Below are 13734 nucleotides of genomic sequence, written 5' to 3'. Positions count from 1 at the left end.
TGTTTTTAATGATTACGAACGTGTCATCGACATATCTGACCCAGAGTTTGTGTTGAATTTGTGGTAGGACTGTTTGTTCTAACCTTTGCATAACTGCCTCTGCTGTGAGTCCCGAGATTGGTGATCCCATGGGTGTTCCGTTGATTTGTTGGTATATCTGGTTGTTGAATGTGAAGTGTGTTGTGAGGCACAAGTCCAGTAGTTTTAGTATGCCATCTTTGTTGGTAGGTTCAGCATCCTGTTTTCTGTTCTGTATGTCCAGTAGGTTGGCTATTGTTTCTCTGGCTAAGGTTTTGTCAATCGAAGTGAACAGTGCCGTCACGTCGAATGATATCATGGTTTCTTCTTTGTCTATGTGTATATTTCTGATGATGTCCAAGAATTCCTGTATAGAGTGTTTGGATCCGCTGACCAGGTGTTTCAGTTTCTGTTGTAGTTCTTTGGCCAGTTTGTATGATGGTGTCCATGGTAGTGATACTATGGGTCTGAGTGGGATGTCTGGTTTGTGTACTTTAGGTAATTCAATCCAATGCTGTATTGTCCATGCTGACCAGATAATCTAAACTAATCTCGTCCCATTTGCCAGCACTTGGCCTATATTTCTTTGAACTCTTCCTATTCATAAACCCATTGAGATGCCTTTTAAATGTTATAACTGTACCAGCCTCCACCGTTTCCTCTGCAGCAGCTCATTCCATACATGTACCACCCTCTACATTAAAAAGGACCTGATGAACAACTTTTTCACGCAAAGAGGAATATGTAGCCCTGGCCAGATCCAGGAAAATGGGCCTGATTCAGCATGGTTTTTTTCAAGGGGACATCATGCCTGAAAAATCTGGTAGAATTATTTGAGAAAGTAGACAAAGTTCATCAAAAGAGCCAATGGACTGATCCATTTGGATTTCAAGAAGGTCTTTGACAAGATGCCCCACAGAAGGTTTCTAAAAAGTGCCCATGGTGTTCAGTGTAAGTTACTGGCACGGTTAGAGAATTAGCTGACTGGCAGAAGACAGAGAGTGGGGATAAAAGGGTCTTTTTTCAGGATGGTGCCAGTGATACAGACTATTTCTGAAACATAAAAGGAATCCTAGTTCAGCATTCTCTTAAGATTAACATGAAGGTTCAGTTAGTAGTTGGGAAGGCAAATAAACGTTAGCATTAATTTCAAGAAGTCCAGAATACAAGAGCAAGGATGTACTGCTGAGGCTGTATAAGGCTTTGGTCAGAATGCATTTGGAATATTATAAGCATTTTTTGGCCTCAGGAAGGATGTGTTGGCATTCGAAGGGGTCCAGAGGAGGTGTGCAAGAATGATCCTGAGGATGAAGGGCTTGTAACATGAAGAGTGGTTGAAGACTTTGGGTCTGTGTTTGACAGACTTTAGTAGAATGGGGAGAGGAGATCTTATTGAAAGTTACAGAACACTGAGAGGCTTAGATAGAGTGTACATAAAGTCATAGAGTCATAAAGATGTACAGCATTGAAATAAACCCTTCAATCCAATGCTGTATTGTCCATGCTGACCAGATATCCTAAACTAATCTCGTCCCATTTGCCAGCACTTGGCCCATATTTCTTTGAACCCTTCCTATTCATAAACCCATTGAGATGCCTTTTAAGTGTTATAACTGTACCAGCCTCCACCGTTTCCTCTGCAGCAGCTCATTCCATACATGTACCACCCTCTACATGAAAAAATTGCCCCTTGGGTCCCTTTTAAATTTTTCTCCTCTCACCCCAAACGTTTGCCTTCAAGTTCTGGACTCCTCCACTCCAGGGAAAAGACCTTGTCTATTTACCCTTGTCCCTCATGATTTTATAAACCTCTATAAGGTTACCCTTCAGTCTCTGATACTCCAGGGAAAACAGTGCCAGCCTATTTAGCTCTCCCTATAGCTCAAACCCTCCAACCCTGGCAACAGCCTTCTAAATCTTTTCTTTACCATTTTAATTTTCACAAAATCTTTCCTATAAAGAAGGAGACCAGAATTGCATATAATATTCCAAAAGTGGCCTAACTAATATCCTGTACAGCCACAACATGACCTCCCAACTCCTATACTCGATGCTCTGACCAGTAAAGGCAAGCATACTAAACACCTTGTTCACTATCTTATTTACATGCGACTCCATTTTCAAAGAATTATAAACCTGCAATCCAAGGTATCTTTGTTCAGCAACACTCCCCAGGACCTTACCATTAAGTTATATGTCCTGCCCTGATTTGCCTTTCCAAAACACAGCACCTCACATTTATCTAAATTGAATTCTATTCGCCAATCTTATCAAGATTCCGTAATACTCTGATGTAACCTTCTTGAGTGTCCACTATATCTCCAATTTTGGATATACTGGAAGAGACTTAGGAAAGATGGAATTACTAAGGCAATGACCATAATTCTCCATTCCACCTTAGACAGAGGGGTAGTGCCAGAGCACCAGGGAATTGCAATGTTGCATCTTTATTTAACATTTTATGTCAGAGTACAAGACACTCAGATGCTTGCCAGAAAAGCACATGAGATGACTGTAAGCAGAAATCAGGTGTACACAGTTATGCAACAAGCTCAAAAATCAGGCAGGGCTGGGAGCTGAGCACTACAGATGTTTACAAGTTATGGTTCTGCAGAAGCCATCATCTTCTACATTACTGAAGTTCTTCATTTTTGGGCCTAGATAGTAAATTGAGGGCATCACAGTGAAAATTGATTTTGTTATCTCCCAACAGCACATATACACTCCAGAAATAGTGACTATATTGTGATAGGGAACATAAGTTTGACAAATATTGTTTTTTATTCTTTGCTCACCTTAAGGTTGCTGAAACTCATTACAAAACCTGAGAATAATATTGGTCATGATCAGAAATAGGATTCTTCTTGTGCCTGGTGTCGTGGATAACACCAATAATTTGATTTTACGTAGTGACTTCACACAGAAATAAATCCCAAGGCATTTCAGCAAAATACAAGAGTTGTTAACCACAGATAATAATTTGATTTTGCAATGCTGCTATAATATAAAGGAAATGCCACTGGCCTGTGAAGGAATGAACAACTACTCTGAGAGGTCATTCTTCTGACTTTAAGCTCCTCAAAGGCAGTTGGCAAATATAAGCATTATTGTCAATCTCATTATATATTCTTCCTTCTTGATGGCTAAGGAAGGGGTTTATAGACAAGCAGGCAGAAAACCATATTGTTGAGGCTTTAAATGTGCTGTTGAGTGTACCGCACCACATGGAACTCAGTGTCTCAAGAAAGTGTCTCACCATTACATTCTCAAGGCCAGCTGGAGTAGGCATAGGTCTAATCAGTGAAACACACATCCCACGAATAAAATAAATGGTGACAACATCAGTGAAACATACTGCTAACTGGTCTGCACAGATCAGCATCAGAGCTCAAGGCCAGGAAGATAAATCCTGTCATGCCCGTTTCTGTTTGCACTGGTTTCTCCGTTGCAAACTTTATTGCAAGATTACTTTGTAGGTTTTGCTGTGGATATACTTTTTTGTCTAATATTGTGCTTTGTACATCAGTGTTCTTTTTGTTCAAACTTTGATTTTCGACTGACCACATGATATAATACTGTAATATAACATAACCTATAATGCGCTTGGAGTATTGTGTTCAGTTTTGATCAGCTGGTTATAGGGAGGATGTTATTAAACTGGAAAGGGGGCAGAAACTATTTACAAGGATGTTGCCTGGACTCAATACTTTGAGTTATAGGGAGAGGTTGGACAGGCTAGGACCTTTTTCTTTAGAGTGTGGGAGGCTGAGAGGGGACCTTATAGATGTGTAAAAGATCGTGGGAGGCATGGATAGGGTGAATGCACTCAGTCTTTTTGCCAGGGTTGGGGAATTGAGGACTAGAAGGCATCAGTATATGGTTAGCGGGAAAGAATAAAAGGAAACCTGAGGGACAACTTTTTTACAAAGGGTGGTACACATATGTAATGAGATGACAGCATAAGTGGTTGAGGATGGGACATTAATAACATTTAAAAGGCATTTGGACAAATACATGGAAAGGATTAGAATGATATGAGGCAAGTGAATGGGAAGTCGGGTTAGCGTGGACAGACATTTTGGTCCACATGGACCAATTTGGGCCAAAGGGCTTGTCTCTGTGTTGTAGGACTTTATGAATCTGTAATAATTTTGTTTTCTTGTTTTCAGGTTGTTGGTTTTGAAAATCTAACTTCAATGGATCCTTATTCTCAATTAAAAAGAACTCCTGAGAGCGATGTTGTACCATCAAGCCGTGTACTGAGATTTGGCATGGCTAGCAGCATTTGGTTGACAGTTGGTCTCATTCAGGTGGGAATGGTGTTAAGCTGTGATTTTATATTTCGTTCTTCTTTACTCAGATCTGGGCATTATGCAGGGCTAACATTTGTTGCCCATCCCTAAATGCCCTTGAACTGATTGGCCTGCGAGGCCATTGAAGAAGACCGATCAGACTGATCTACATTGTTGTGGGTCTGAATCACACATAGGCCAGGCCAGTAAAAATGATAGACTTTCTTTCCTAAAGGGTATTAGCGAATCAGATGGGTTGTTACAACATTCATCCATGGTATAATGGCCAGAGAGCATGAAGAGAATTCCCCCCAAAAAAACTTCCGTATTTTTATATTTAAATTCTATTTCTGTTACGAATGGACAAACTTGATGGACTCTGGAGGTGAGCCTGCTGCTTTCAGCCAGCCTTCATCAAAGTGAAACATCAAGATTTGTTATGCTAAAATGAGTGCTAATGCTTAGTTACCACATCACCTTATAATGGAAACTCTAAGGAGCAGAGATTGAGGGTTGGGGGAGGTGTTAAAGTTACACTGTTAGCTGAAGACTTTTGAAATGTCCTGCCAAGATCAGCTCCTGAAATGCTTGTCCTTGTCTCAGGACTGAATATGAATGAAATTGGGGCTGGTTGAATTAATTAAATATACGTGTCTGGGAGGCTTAGTCAATTACTATTTGACCTCCAGAGGGACAGCAGAACTCCAGGGTGAATCAGCAAGCTGCCGCAGAATCTCCTTCTCTGTCTCAAGTGGGTTTACCAAGGAAACTAATATTGGACACTGACCTCAGGAAGTTGTAACTCCTGTGAATTGATTTACCAAAACTTGTAATTTAGAGTGATAGAGTTTTACAGCAGGGAAAGAGGTCATTCAGTCCATTGTCATCAAGCAACTATCTGTACTTTTCCCAGTTTATAGTACTTGGCCTATAGCCTTGATTGTTATGCCATTTCAAGCAATAATCTTCTTAAATGTTGTGATGATTCCCGCTTCCACTGCCCTTTCAGGCAGTGAGTTTGGAATACCAATTTCCTTTTGGTGGAAAAAATTCCTCTTCAAATCCCATCTAAACCTTCTGCTTTTTACCTTAAATCCATGCACCCTTGTTATTGTTTCCTCTAAGAGGAAATTTTTCTCCCTACGTATCTTCTCTATGCCTCATAATTTTATAATTTTGTCCCCTCACAAACTTGTCTCCTCTAAGGAAACCCCAGCCTATTTAGTTTCTCTTCATAGCTGAAACACACCAGCTCAGGCAATGTTCTGGTGCTCTCCTCTGCACTTTTTTTTAATACAATTACATGCTTGTCATGGCGTGGTGATCAGAACTACATACAATATTCTAACTGTGGCCTAATTAACAACTTATACAGCTCCATCATAACCACCCTGTTCTTGTGTTTTATATTTTGACTAATAATATCCAACATGCCTTTTGACCACCTTATTCAATGATCAATGAACATGCACACCAAGATCCCTCTGATCCACTGAACCTCCTAATGCCCTAACTATTCATTGTGTACTCGCTTGTTTCATTAGTCGTCCAAAATGCATCACCTCACACTTTTCAGGATTAAGTTTCATTTGCCATTGTTCTGTCCATCTAATGAGCCACTCTACATCATCCTGTGGTCTAAGGCCTACTTCCTTATTATTTAACCTACCACTAATTTAGTGGGTCATCTACAAACTTTGTGGACGTCACGGTGGCACAGTGGTTAGCACTGCTGCCTCACAGCGCCAGAGACTGACTGTGTGGAGTTTGCACATTCTCCCCGTGTCTGCGTGGGTTTCCTCCAGGTGCTCCGGTTTCCTCCCACTGTCCAAAAATGTGCAGGTCTGGTGAATTGGCCATGCTAAATTGCCCGTAGCGTTAGGTGCAGGGAATTGGCCATGCTAAATTGCCCGTAGCGTTAGGTGCAGGGATAAATGTAGGGGAATGGGTCTGGGTGGGTTGCAGGTCGGTGTGGACTTGTTGGGCCAAAGGGCCTGTTTCCACACTGTAAGTAACCACTGTGCCACCGTGCCGCCCACGAATTAATTCTATCCCTCAGAAATTAGGCCTGGAAACACAGGCAGATCATATCCAAACTATCCCCAAGTGCATTGATAAAGAACAAAGATAAGTGAACTAAATATCAGAAATCATCTACCTAGAAAATCCTTGCATGGGATTTTGTACACTATATTGGTTTTGCTCATGCTGGGTATTGGGTCCTTCGTTCTGGTGAGTTATTGTCTGAGAGTCGCTGTTGGTTTGTGTGCTGTTATGAGTCCGAGTGGTCGCAGTAGTCTGGCTGTCAGTTCGGAAATGCTCTTGATGTATGGTAGTGTGGTTAGTCCTTTGGGTTGCGGCATGTCCTCGTTCCGTTGTCCCATGCAAGGACTGCACAAAACACTACATAGGACAAACAGGAAGACAGCTAACGATCCGCATCCATGAACACCAACTAGCCACGAAACGACATGACCAGCTATCCTTAGTAGCCACACACGCAGATGACAAGCAACATGAGTTCGACTGGGACAACACTACTATTATAGGACAAGCCAAACAGAGAACAGTCAGGGAATTCCTAGAGGCATAGCATTCATCCACAGATTCAATCAATAGGCACTTCGACCTGGACCCAATATACCGACCACTGCAGCGGACAGCTGGAACTGACAACCGGAAGCGGCAGAGACAAACCACTATAAATGCCGGAGGAAACATCACAGAAGCCTTCACAGGAAGCTCCCAAGCACTGAGGATGTCACCTAGACAGGGGACAAAACGTCTGCAACACAAATTCCCAGCTCGGCGAACAGAACCACAACAACGAGCACCCGAGCTACAAATCTTCTCACAAACTTTATTACATTTCATGATTTGGAAATGCCGGTTTTGGACTGGGATGTACAAAGTTAAAAATCACACAACACCAGGTTATAGTCCAACAGGTTTAATTGGAAGCACACTAGCTTTCGGAGCGATGCTCCTTCATCAGGGGATAGTGTCTGTCACCTGATGAAGGAGCGTTGCTCCGAAAGCTAGTGTGCTTCCAATTAAATCTGTTGGGCTATAACCTGGTGTTGTGATTTTTAACTTATTACACTTCATCTACCATGCATTTTCTCACTCAACTTGTCCAAATCATACTAAAGCATCTCTGCATCTTCCTCACAGCTCACCCTCCCACACAGCATTGTCTATTGCAAAATGCAAATATTACATTTAATTTCCTAATCTAAATAATTAACAAATATTGTGAATAGGTGAGGCCCACACTGGTCCTTGCAGTACCCAACCAATGACTGTTTGCCACTCATTTATTTCTGTTCTTTGTTTTCTGTCTGCCAAACCAGTTTTCTATCTATGTCAGTACATTACCCCAAATCCCATGTGCTTTAATTTTACATGCTAATCTCTTATGTGGGACTTTATCAAACAGTCTTCTGAAAGTCTAAGTAAACCACCTCTCTCTTATCAACTCAACGAGTTACATCCTCAATAATTTCCAATAGATTTGTCAAGCATGATTTTCCTTTTGAAAATTTATGCTGACTCTATCCAATCCTGTGACTGTTTTCCAAGTGTTCTGCTATTAAATCCTTTGTAATGGTTTCTGGCATTTTCTCCAATGCTGGTGTCAGGTTAGTATGTCTATAATCCCCTGTTTTCGCTCTATCTCTTTTTACATTAGCCACCCTTCAATTTATAGGAACTGTTCTAGAGTTTATAGAATCTTGAAAGCTGACCCCCTAATGCATCCATTATTTCTACAGCCACTTCCTTAAGTACTCTGGGAATTTATCAACCTTTAATCCCATCAATTTCTCCAATACCTTTCCCCACTAATTCTGATTTCCTTCAATTTCTCCCTCTTACGAGACTTGGTGTTCCCCAAATTTTGGGACTTTATTTGTGTCGTACTTTTTGAAGTCAGAACTAAATTTAATTGGTCTACCATTTCTTTATTCTCCATTATAACTTTCCCAGTTTCTGACTGTAAGGGATCTACATTTGTCTTCATTAATCTTTTTCTCTTTACATACCTATAGAGCCATTTATAATTAGTTTGCATGATCCCGACAAGCTTACTCCTGTGCTCTGTTAACCCCTTGTAATCAATCCCTCTATCATCCTTTGCTGAAATTTAAACTGCTTCCAATCCTTAGATACATTTTGGAATGGGAAATCAATACTGGCCCAGATAATGACACCTAGATCCCATGAATTAAAAAAAAAGTTATCCATAATTCTTTATAAGTCTTCAGATATGAAATTGTCTCTTTTTCTTGGTTTGCTACCAAAATTCCTGAAATTTCAATTGAATAAGTAACTGTCATATTTATGATATAAGTCAATTTGTAAAAGGAACAGGACCAAGTATGAAAATAAAGCATTGTACTTTTGTGATCATTTTGAAATATAACTTCAAATGGATAAATATGTATATTTTGTTTGTAGATGGTATTCTGCACTGCTATTTATGAACGATTTGTAGAAGATAGAATAAGTCAATTTATTGATGTATGTTCAATAAGTAACGTGAGTATTACACTGTAATATTTTATTTCTTTCTCAATGGAAGACGTATTACCAAATTTTTCAAACTTGTTTTTTACGAAATGAAACCAGGTATCTATTCTTGTTCTGCATTTTCATTTTCAGATATCTGTGATAATTTTCTCACACAGATGTTTTGGATACTATATCCATGGGAGGTCTGTGCATGGACATGCAGACACCAACATGGAGGAAATGAACCTTAATCTAAAGAGAGAGGCGGTATAGTTAATTATTGTATGATACCCTTCATTTAGAAAACTGAAGTAAAAGCTAAGCAATCTAAAAACAGACAAATGTTCCTCTGAAAATGGAGAAGTGATTGATTTAGCTGATGTAAAGTTTGTATCTGAATCACTAACTTGCAGTTTTCTTGCAGTGAATAAGCTTTTGCATATTCCAAAATGTTTTGAGTTTATTTATGGTTATTCAGCTCTTGTAATTCACATACTTATTTATGCTAAATTAATCCATTTAATTTTAAAGGAATTCAAATATACCTATTTTATGGAATTCAGATGTATTTTTTACATTTTTTAATAAAGCTTTTTTTTTTAACTTTTAACCTTCTAAACTGCTCAGAACAAACTGTTGTCCTTTCCTTTAAAATTATGAGACATCTACTATGTAATATGCCATCTGTTTAATTTTAATCATACATATGTCAGGAGACAATGTGTAGTGGTTCTGTCACTAGACAAGTAATCCCACAGCCCAAGTTAATGGTCTGGGACTATGGGTTCAAATCTCACCATATAGCTGATGGAATTTAAATTCAAGTAATAAGTTTGGAATACAAGCTAATCTTTATAATGTAAATAGTCACCATGAAATTACCACTAAAGTTATTAGAAACTCAACCCTTTCATTAATATCCTTTGGGAAAAATTTGTTGTCCTTAACCAAAGTGACTTCTATATGACATTTCACAGCCCTCTGAAATAGCCTAACAAACCATTCAGTTCAAGGGCCATTCAGGGTGGGTCGAAAGTTCTGCTCTTGTCAGTGATGTGCACATCTCACGAGAAAATTTTTAAAAATACTGTTGATAGAATAGAACCTCTGATCAACATAGTTCACATGTGAGTGTTCCAGGTGTTTACACTTCAACTCTGAGTGTCATGTTGTGTCGTAATTCAGCACAGACAATTATGTAGAATGAGTAGAAATGTCCTCTAATTCTGTATTGAGAAGACTGATGCCATTGAACAGAACAGGACAGGATACATGGCCACCCTACAGTTGAAATGCATCCTTGCCAATGTAGGCACAACCACAACCATTTAATGCTCAACTGAGAACAAACTAGCTGGAGGCAGGAATTCAACCCCTCTCTCATGAAAAGGTTCTGCCTCTGAGAGATGTTGTCCAATATATTTGACCTGTACCTCTGTAATTCTAGCAGCATCACCAAGGGTGGCCACTGCTGGGTCTACAGCCTCTCCCTGCTTCCTGCCAGGAACCAGGATCCAGTTATTATGGGAGACCAGTGGTAGAAATTAGAATGAATGTTTTGGAGAGCCAGACTTGGGACACAGCAGTGAGTATCGGGTTTGAAAGGCCAGGTGAAGTCCAAGAGTAGGAGTGGGAGGAGTTCCGATGGAGCAATGGGGCTGTCTGTGAGAACAGCCCTTCTTGTCCAATTTCCACCAACTCCCCTCCCCCCCCATCCTTGACCTCCTGCTGTCAACTTTGAAATTGCAGTGAGGTGGGTAGCAGCTATATAAGAGGCTATTAATTGGTCAGTTACTTATTGTAGTGAAAACTGGTAGGTGTACCTAGGCCTTAGCAAAATTGTTACAAATTTCAAATATATTGGGAGGGAGTAAATAGATGCTGAGAAAGTCACCTGGAGAGTTTTATGGCTACCGGCAAAGCAAAGCTGGTGGCTTGTAAAATTCAACTAATGCTCTTCAGTCACTGAGAGAAAACCTACTTCCATGCCCCCGACTCCAGCACTCTCTTTCATGATCATCAGAGGGTGAAGCAAGCTCCTACCATTTTGATGTCATATTTGACTGCAAGGGGAATCACAGAATCACAGCATCGGAAGAGGCCATTCAGACCATTTTACCTCTAACCATTGTCTTTCCTTTGTCTGAAAATTTGCACTGTTTCTATTCAAATAAGCTTTCAATTATCCATGCCATTAAAAAACCACTTATGGTTCCCTCTGCAAAATCATCAACTCTGCACCATTTCAGCTCCTGAAACACTCAGTCGCACCAAAGTTATCCCGATCTGGTTATTTTAATACATTGCCTGCCAGCCTCCATAAAACTGAGGTTATCCATAACCATACTATCTCTGTTTAAACTCACCAAAACCCATATATCATTCATCCTTCTTCTAGCTGACCTAGAGAAGTGCTATAATATCTAAATTTAAAATTACCATATTCTTTTTAAATACTCCACGTCCTGGACTCTCCTCTAGCTCCACACAATCCTTTAAGATATGCACTGTTTTCTGCTCCATTTCTGGCTCTTGGACAACCTGTTTTTAAATGTTCTCGTGTTGGCAGACTTTTTATCAGCTGCCTGGGTACTGCACTCAGAAATTCCTCCTTAACAGGCTTAAGAGCCAAAATGGCCTCCTAATTCATACGTTCATCAAAATTGTTGCCTCTTTATCTTGCTTTCCTCTTTTAATACAATTCTAAAACCTACCTCACTGACCAAGCTTCTCTCTATTGGTTCAATATTGTGTCTTGTTTAGTAATTTGTCTATGAAGAGCTTAGGCATTTTATAGTATTAAAGGATGCAATATAAGCTTTGATTATCAGGGAGTCTAATACATCAGTGCAGAGAGATAGTGAAACTTTTTTTTCTATTAAGTCATGGAGTGTGTGCTTCACTAGCTAGGTCAGCATTTATTGCCAATTCCTAGTTGGCTTGAGTTACTTTTGCAAGATTCCTAGCTTCAGACCTGCTCCTGGAACAAGTATTCAAACAGCTAGTCTAGTTTAGTTATGGGCAATAGTAACCTGAAGGCTATTGATAGTGGAAGATTCAGTGAGGTATTGTAATTGAATGTCAAGGGTAGTTAAATTCTCACTTCTTGGACATTGTCATTGTGTGGCTCTTGTGTGGGGGAAATGTTACTTGCTATTTGTCAGCACAAGCCTGAATATCATCCAGATTTTGTTGCATTTGGACAATACCACTTCAGTACCCAAGGAGCTGCAAAAGGTGCTGGACATTGTGCAATCATCAGCGAACATCCCCACTTCTGACTTTATAATGGAAGGAACATCATTGATGAAACAACTGAAGATGATTGGACCCTAGGACACTACCTTGAGGAACTCCTACAGAAATAACTGATCTCCAGCAGCCACAACTCCCTTCTTTTGTGCCAGATAGGATTCCAACCAGATGCCCCCTGATTCTCACTGACTCCAGTTTGGCAAAACCTGAGTCGCCCTGATGGAACCTGAGCTGAGCATCAGTGAGCAAGTTAGTGCTAAGCATGTGCTGCTTATTAGCATTGTTGATGAACTCTTACAACACTTTACTGATGTTTGAGAGTAGACTGATGGCATGGTAATTGTCCTGGTTGGATTTAACTTGCTTTCTGTGTGCAAAATATACCTGGGCAACTTTCCACATTGTCAAGTGGTTGCCAATATTGCAGTTGTATTGGAACTGCTTAGCGGGCAAAACAAGTTCTGTAGTACAAGTCTTCAGTTTTATTGCTATAATATTGTCTCTTTGGCAGTATGTAATGCCTTCTATTGTTTTTTGACACATTTTGTGGTGAAATTAATTGGCTGAAGACTGGTATCTGTGATGCTAACCACCCCCAGAAGAGGCTAAGATAAATCACCTACTTGGCACTACTGGCTGAAAATTGTTGAAAGTATCTCAATCTTCAAACTGATGTGATGGACTCCTCCATTTTTGAGATGTACTTCTCCAGTGAATTGTTTAATTGTCACCACTGTTCATGTCTGACATGGCAGGACTGCATCTGTTCTATTGTTTGTAGAATTGATTGGTCCCTGTACCCTGATAAACACATAAACAGTTCTGTGCTCCACTTTCACTTGGTTGATGCCTTATTTTAAGGTATACTTGATGCTGTTCCTTGCAGCATCCTGGCATGCCCTTCTGCACACTTCATGAAACCAGGATTGATCCCCTGGCTTGATGTAACAATAGAGTAAAAGAAATACCAGACATGATGTTGTCAAATTGTTTTTGAGTTTGAGTCAAGATATCCCAAAGTGTTAAACTCCCTGGTGAAGAGGGTTGAACTGGCTCCACTTCTTTATTTGTGCATCCCCTTGGTTCGTTACAACAAGGTTAATTTGAAAAGGATCATTTCCCTTGTGGATATCTTCCCCAGGCCCAAGTGAACTTATGTTTTAACAAGAGCTGATATAAGCAGAGTTTCTTAAATTAACAAAAAGAGTAAATTTATTAGTTACCAGTGGCAAAAAGAAATACTAACAAACCCAACATGCATACACACAGATTGAAAATTAGAGGTGAGTCTAAAAAGATAAACATTAGTAAAACAAGTATACAGAGCAATCTGAATTATTCATGAAGAGCAGATAATTGAACTTCCCAGATGTTGCAGTCAAAGGTGACTAGTAGCAATGATGTTACTAGTTGCACAGTTAGTTTGACGATCCTTGGTTTTGCAGATTGCCTGAGATTCTGTAGTTGTAATTCCTTTCTCGTATGATTGAATTCCAGTATTCCTGATGACAGAGAATCCTGCTTTCCTTTTCCTTTCATCTAGCTGCTAGCTAACTGACTTCAATGCTCAGCATGACAGAACTGCTTTACTTGCAACACAAGGGCAACGAGAGGATAGTTCTTCGACTGTGATATTCACAGCAGCCAGATACACATG

At 39.9% G+C, this 13734-nt stretch overlaps 1 protein-coding gene across 1 annotated transcript in view; it reads left to right on the top strand.

The window, feature by feature from the left end:
- tmem67 (transmembrane protein 67) overlaps positions 1 to 13734 on the top strand; it is a 195947-nt gene that overhangs the window by 162393 nt on the left and 19820 nt on the right. Inside the window, exons 21-23 of the mRNA XM_043688078.1 lie at positions 4188 to 4328; positions 8769 to 8849; positions 8973 to 9089. Of these exons, the coding sequence (XP_043544013.1) occupies positions 4188 to 4328; positions 8769 to 8849; positions 8973 to 9089 (339 nt within the window). The remainder of the gene's footprint in view (positions 1 to 4187; positions 4329 to 8768; positions 8850 to 8972; positions 9090 to 13734) is intronic.

Source organism: Chiloscyllium plagiosum, chromosome 4, assembly GCF_004010195.1.
Source record: "Chiloscyllium plagiosum isolate BGI_BamShark_2017 chromosome 4, ASM401019v2, whole genome shotgun sequence".
In the NCBI taxonomy this organism is placed as follows: Eukaryota; Metazoa; Chordata; class Chondrichthyes; order Orectolobiformes; family Hemiscylliidae; genus Chiloscyllium; species Chiloscyllium plagiosum.
Note: the sequence above shows the minus strand (reverse complement) of the source record. Positions and strands in the feature narration are given on the sequence as shown.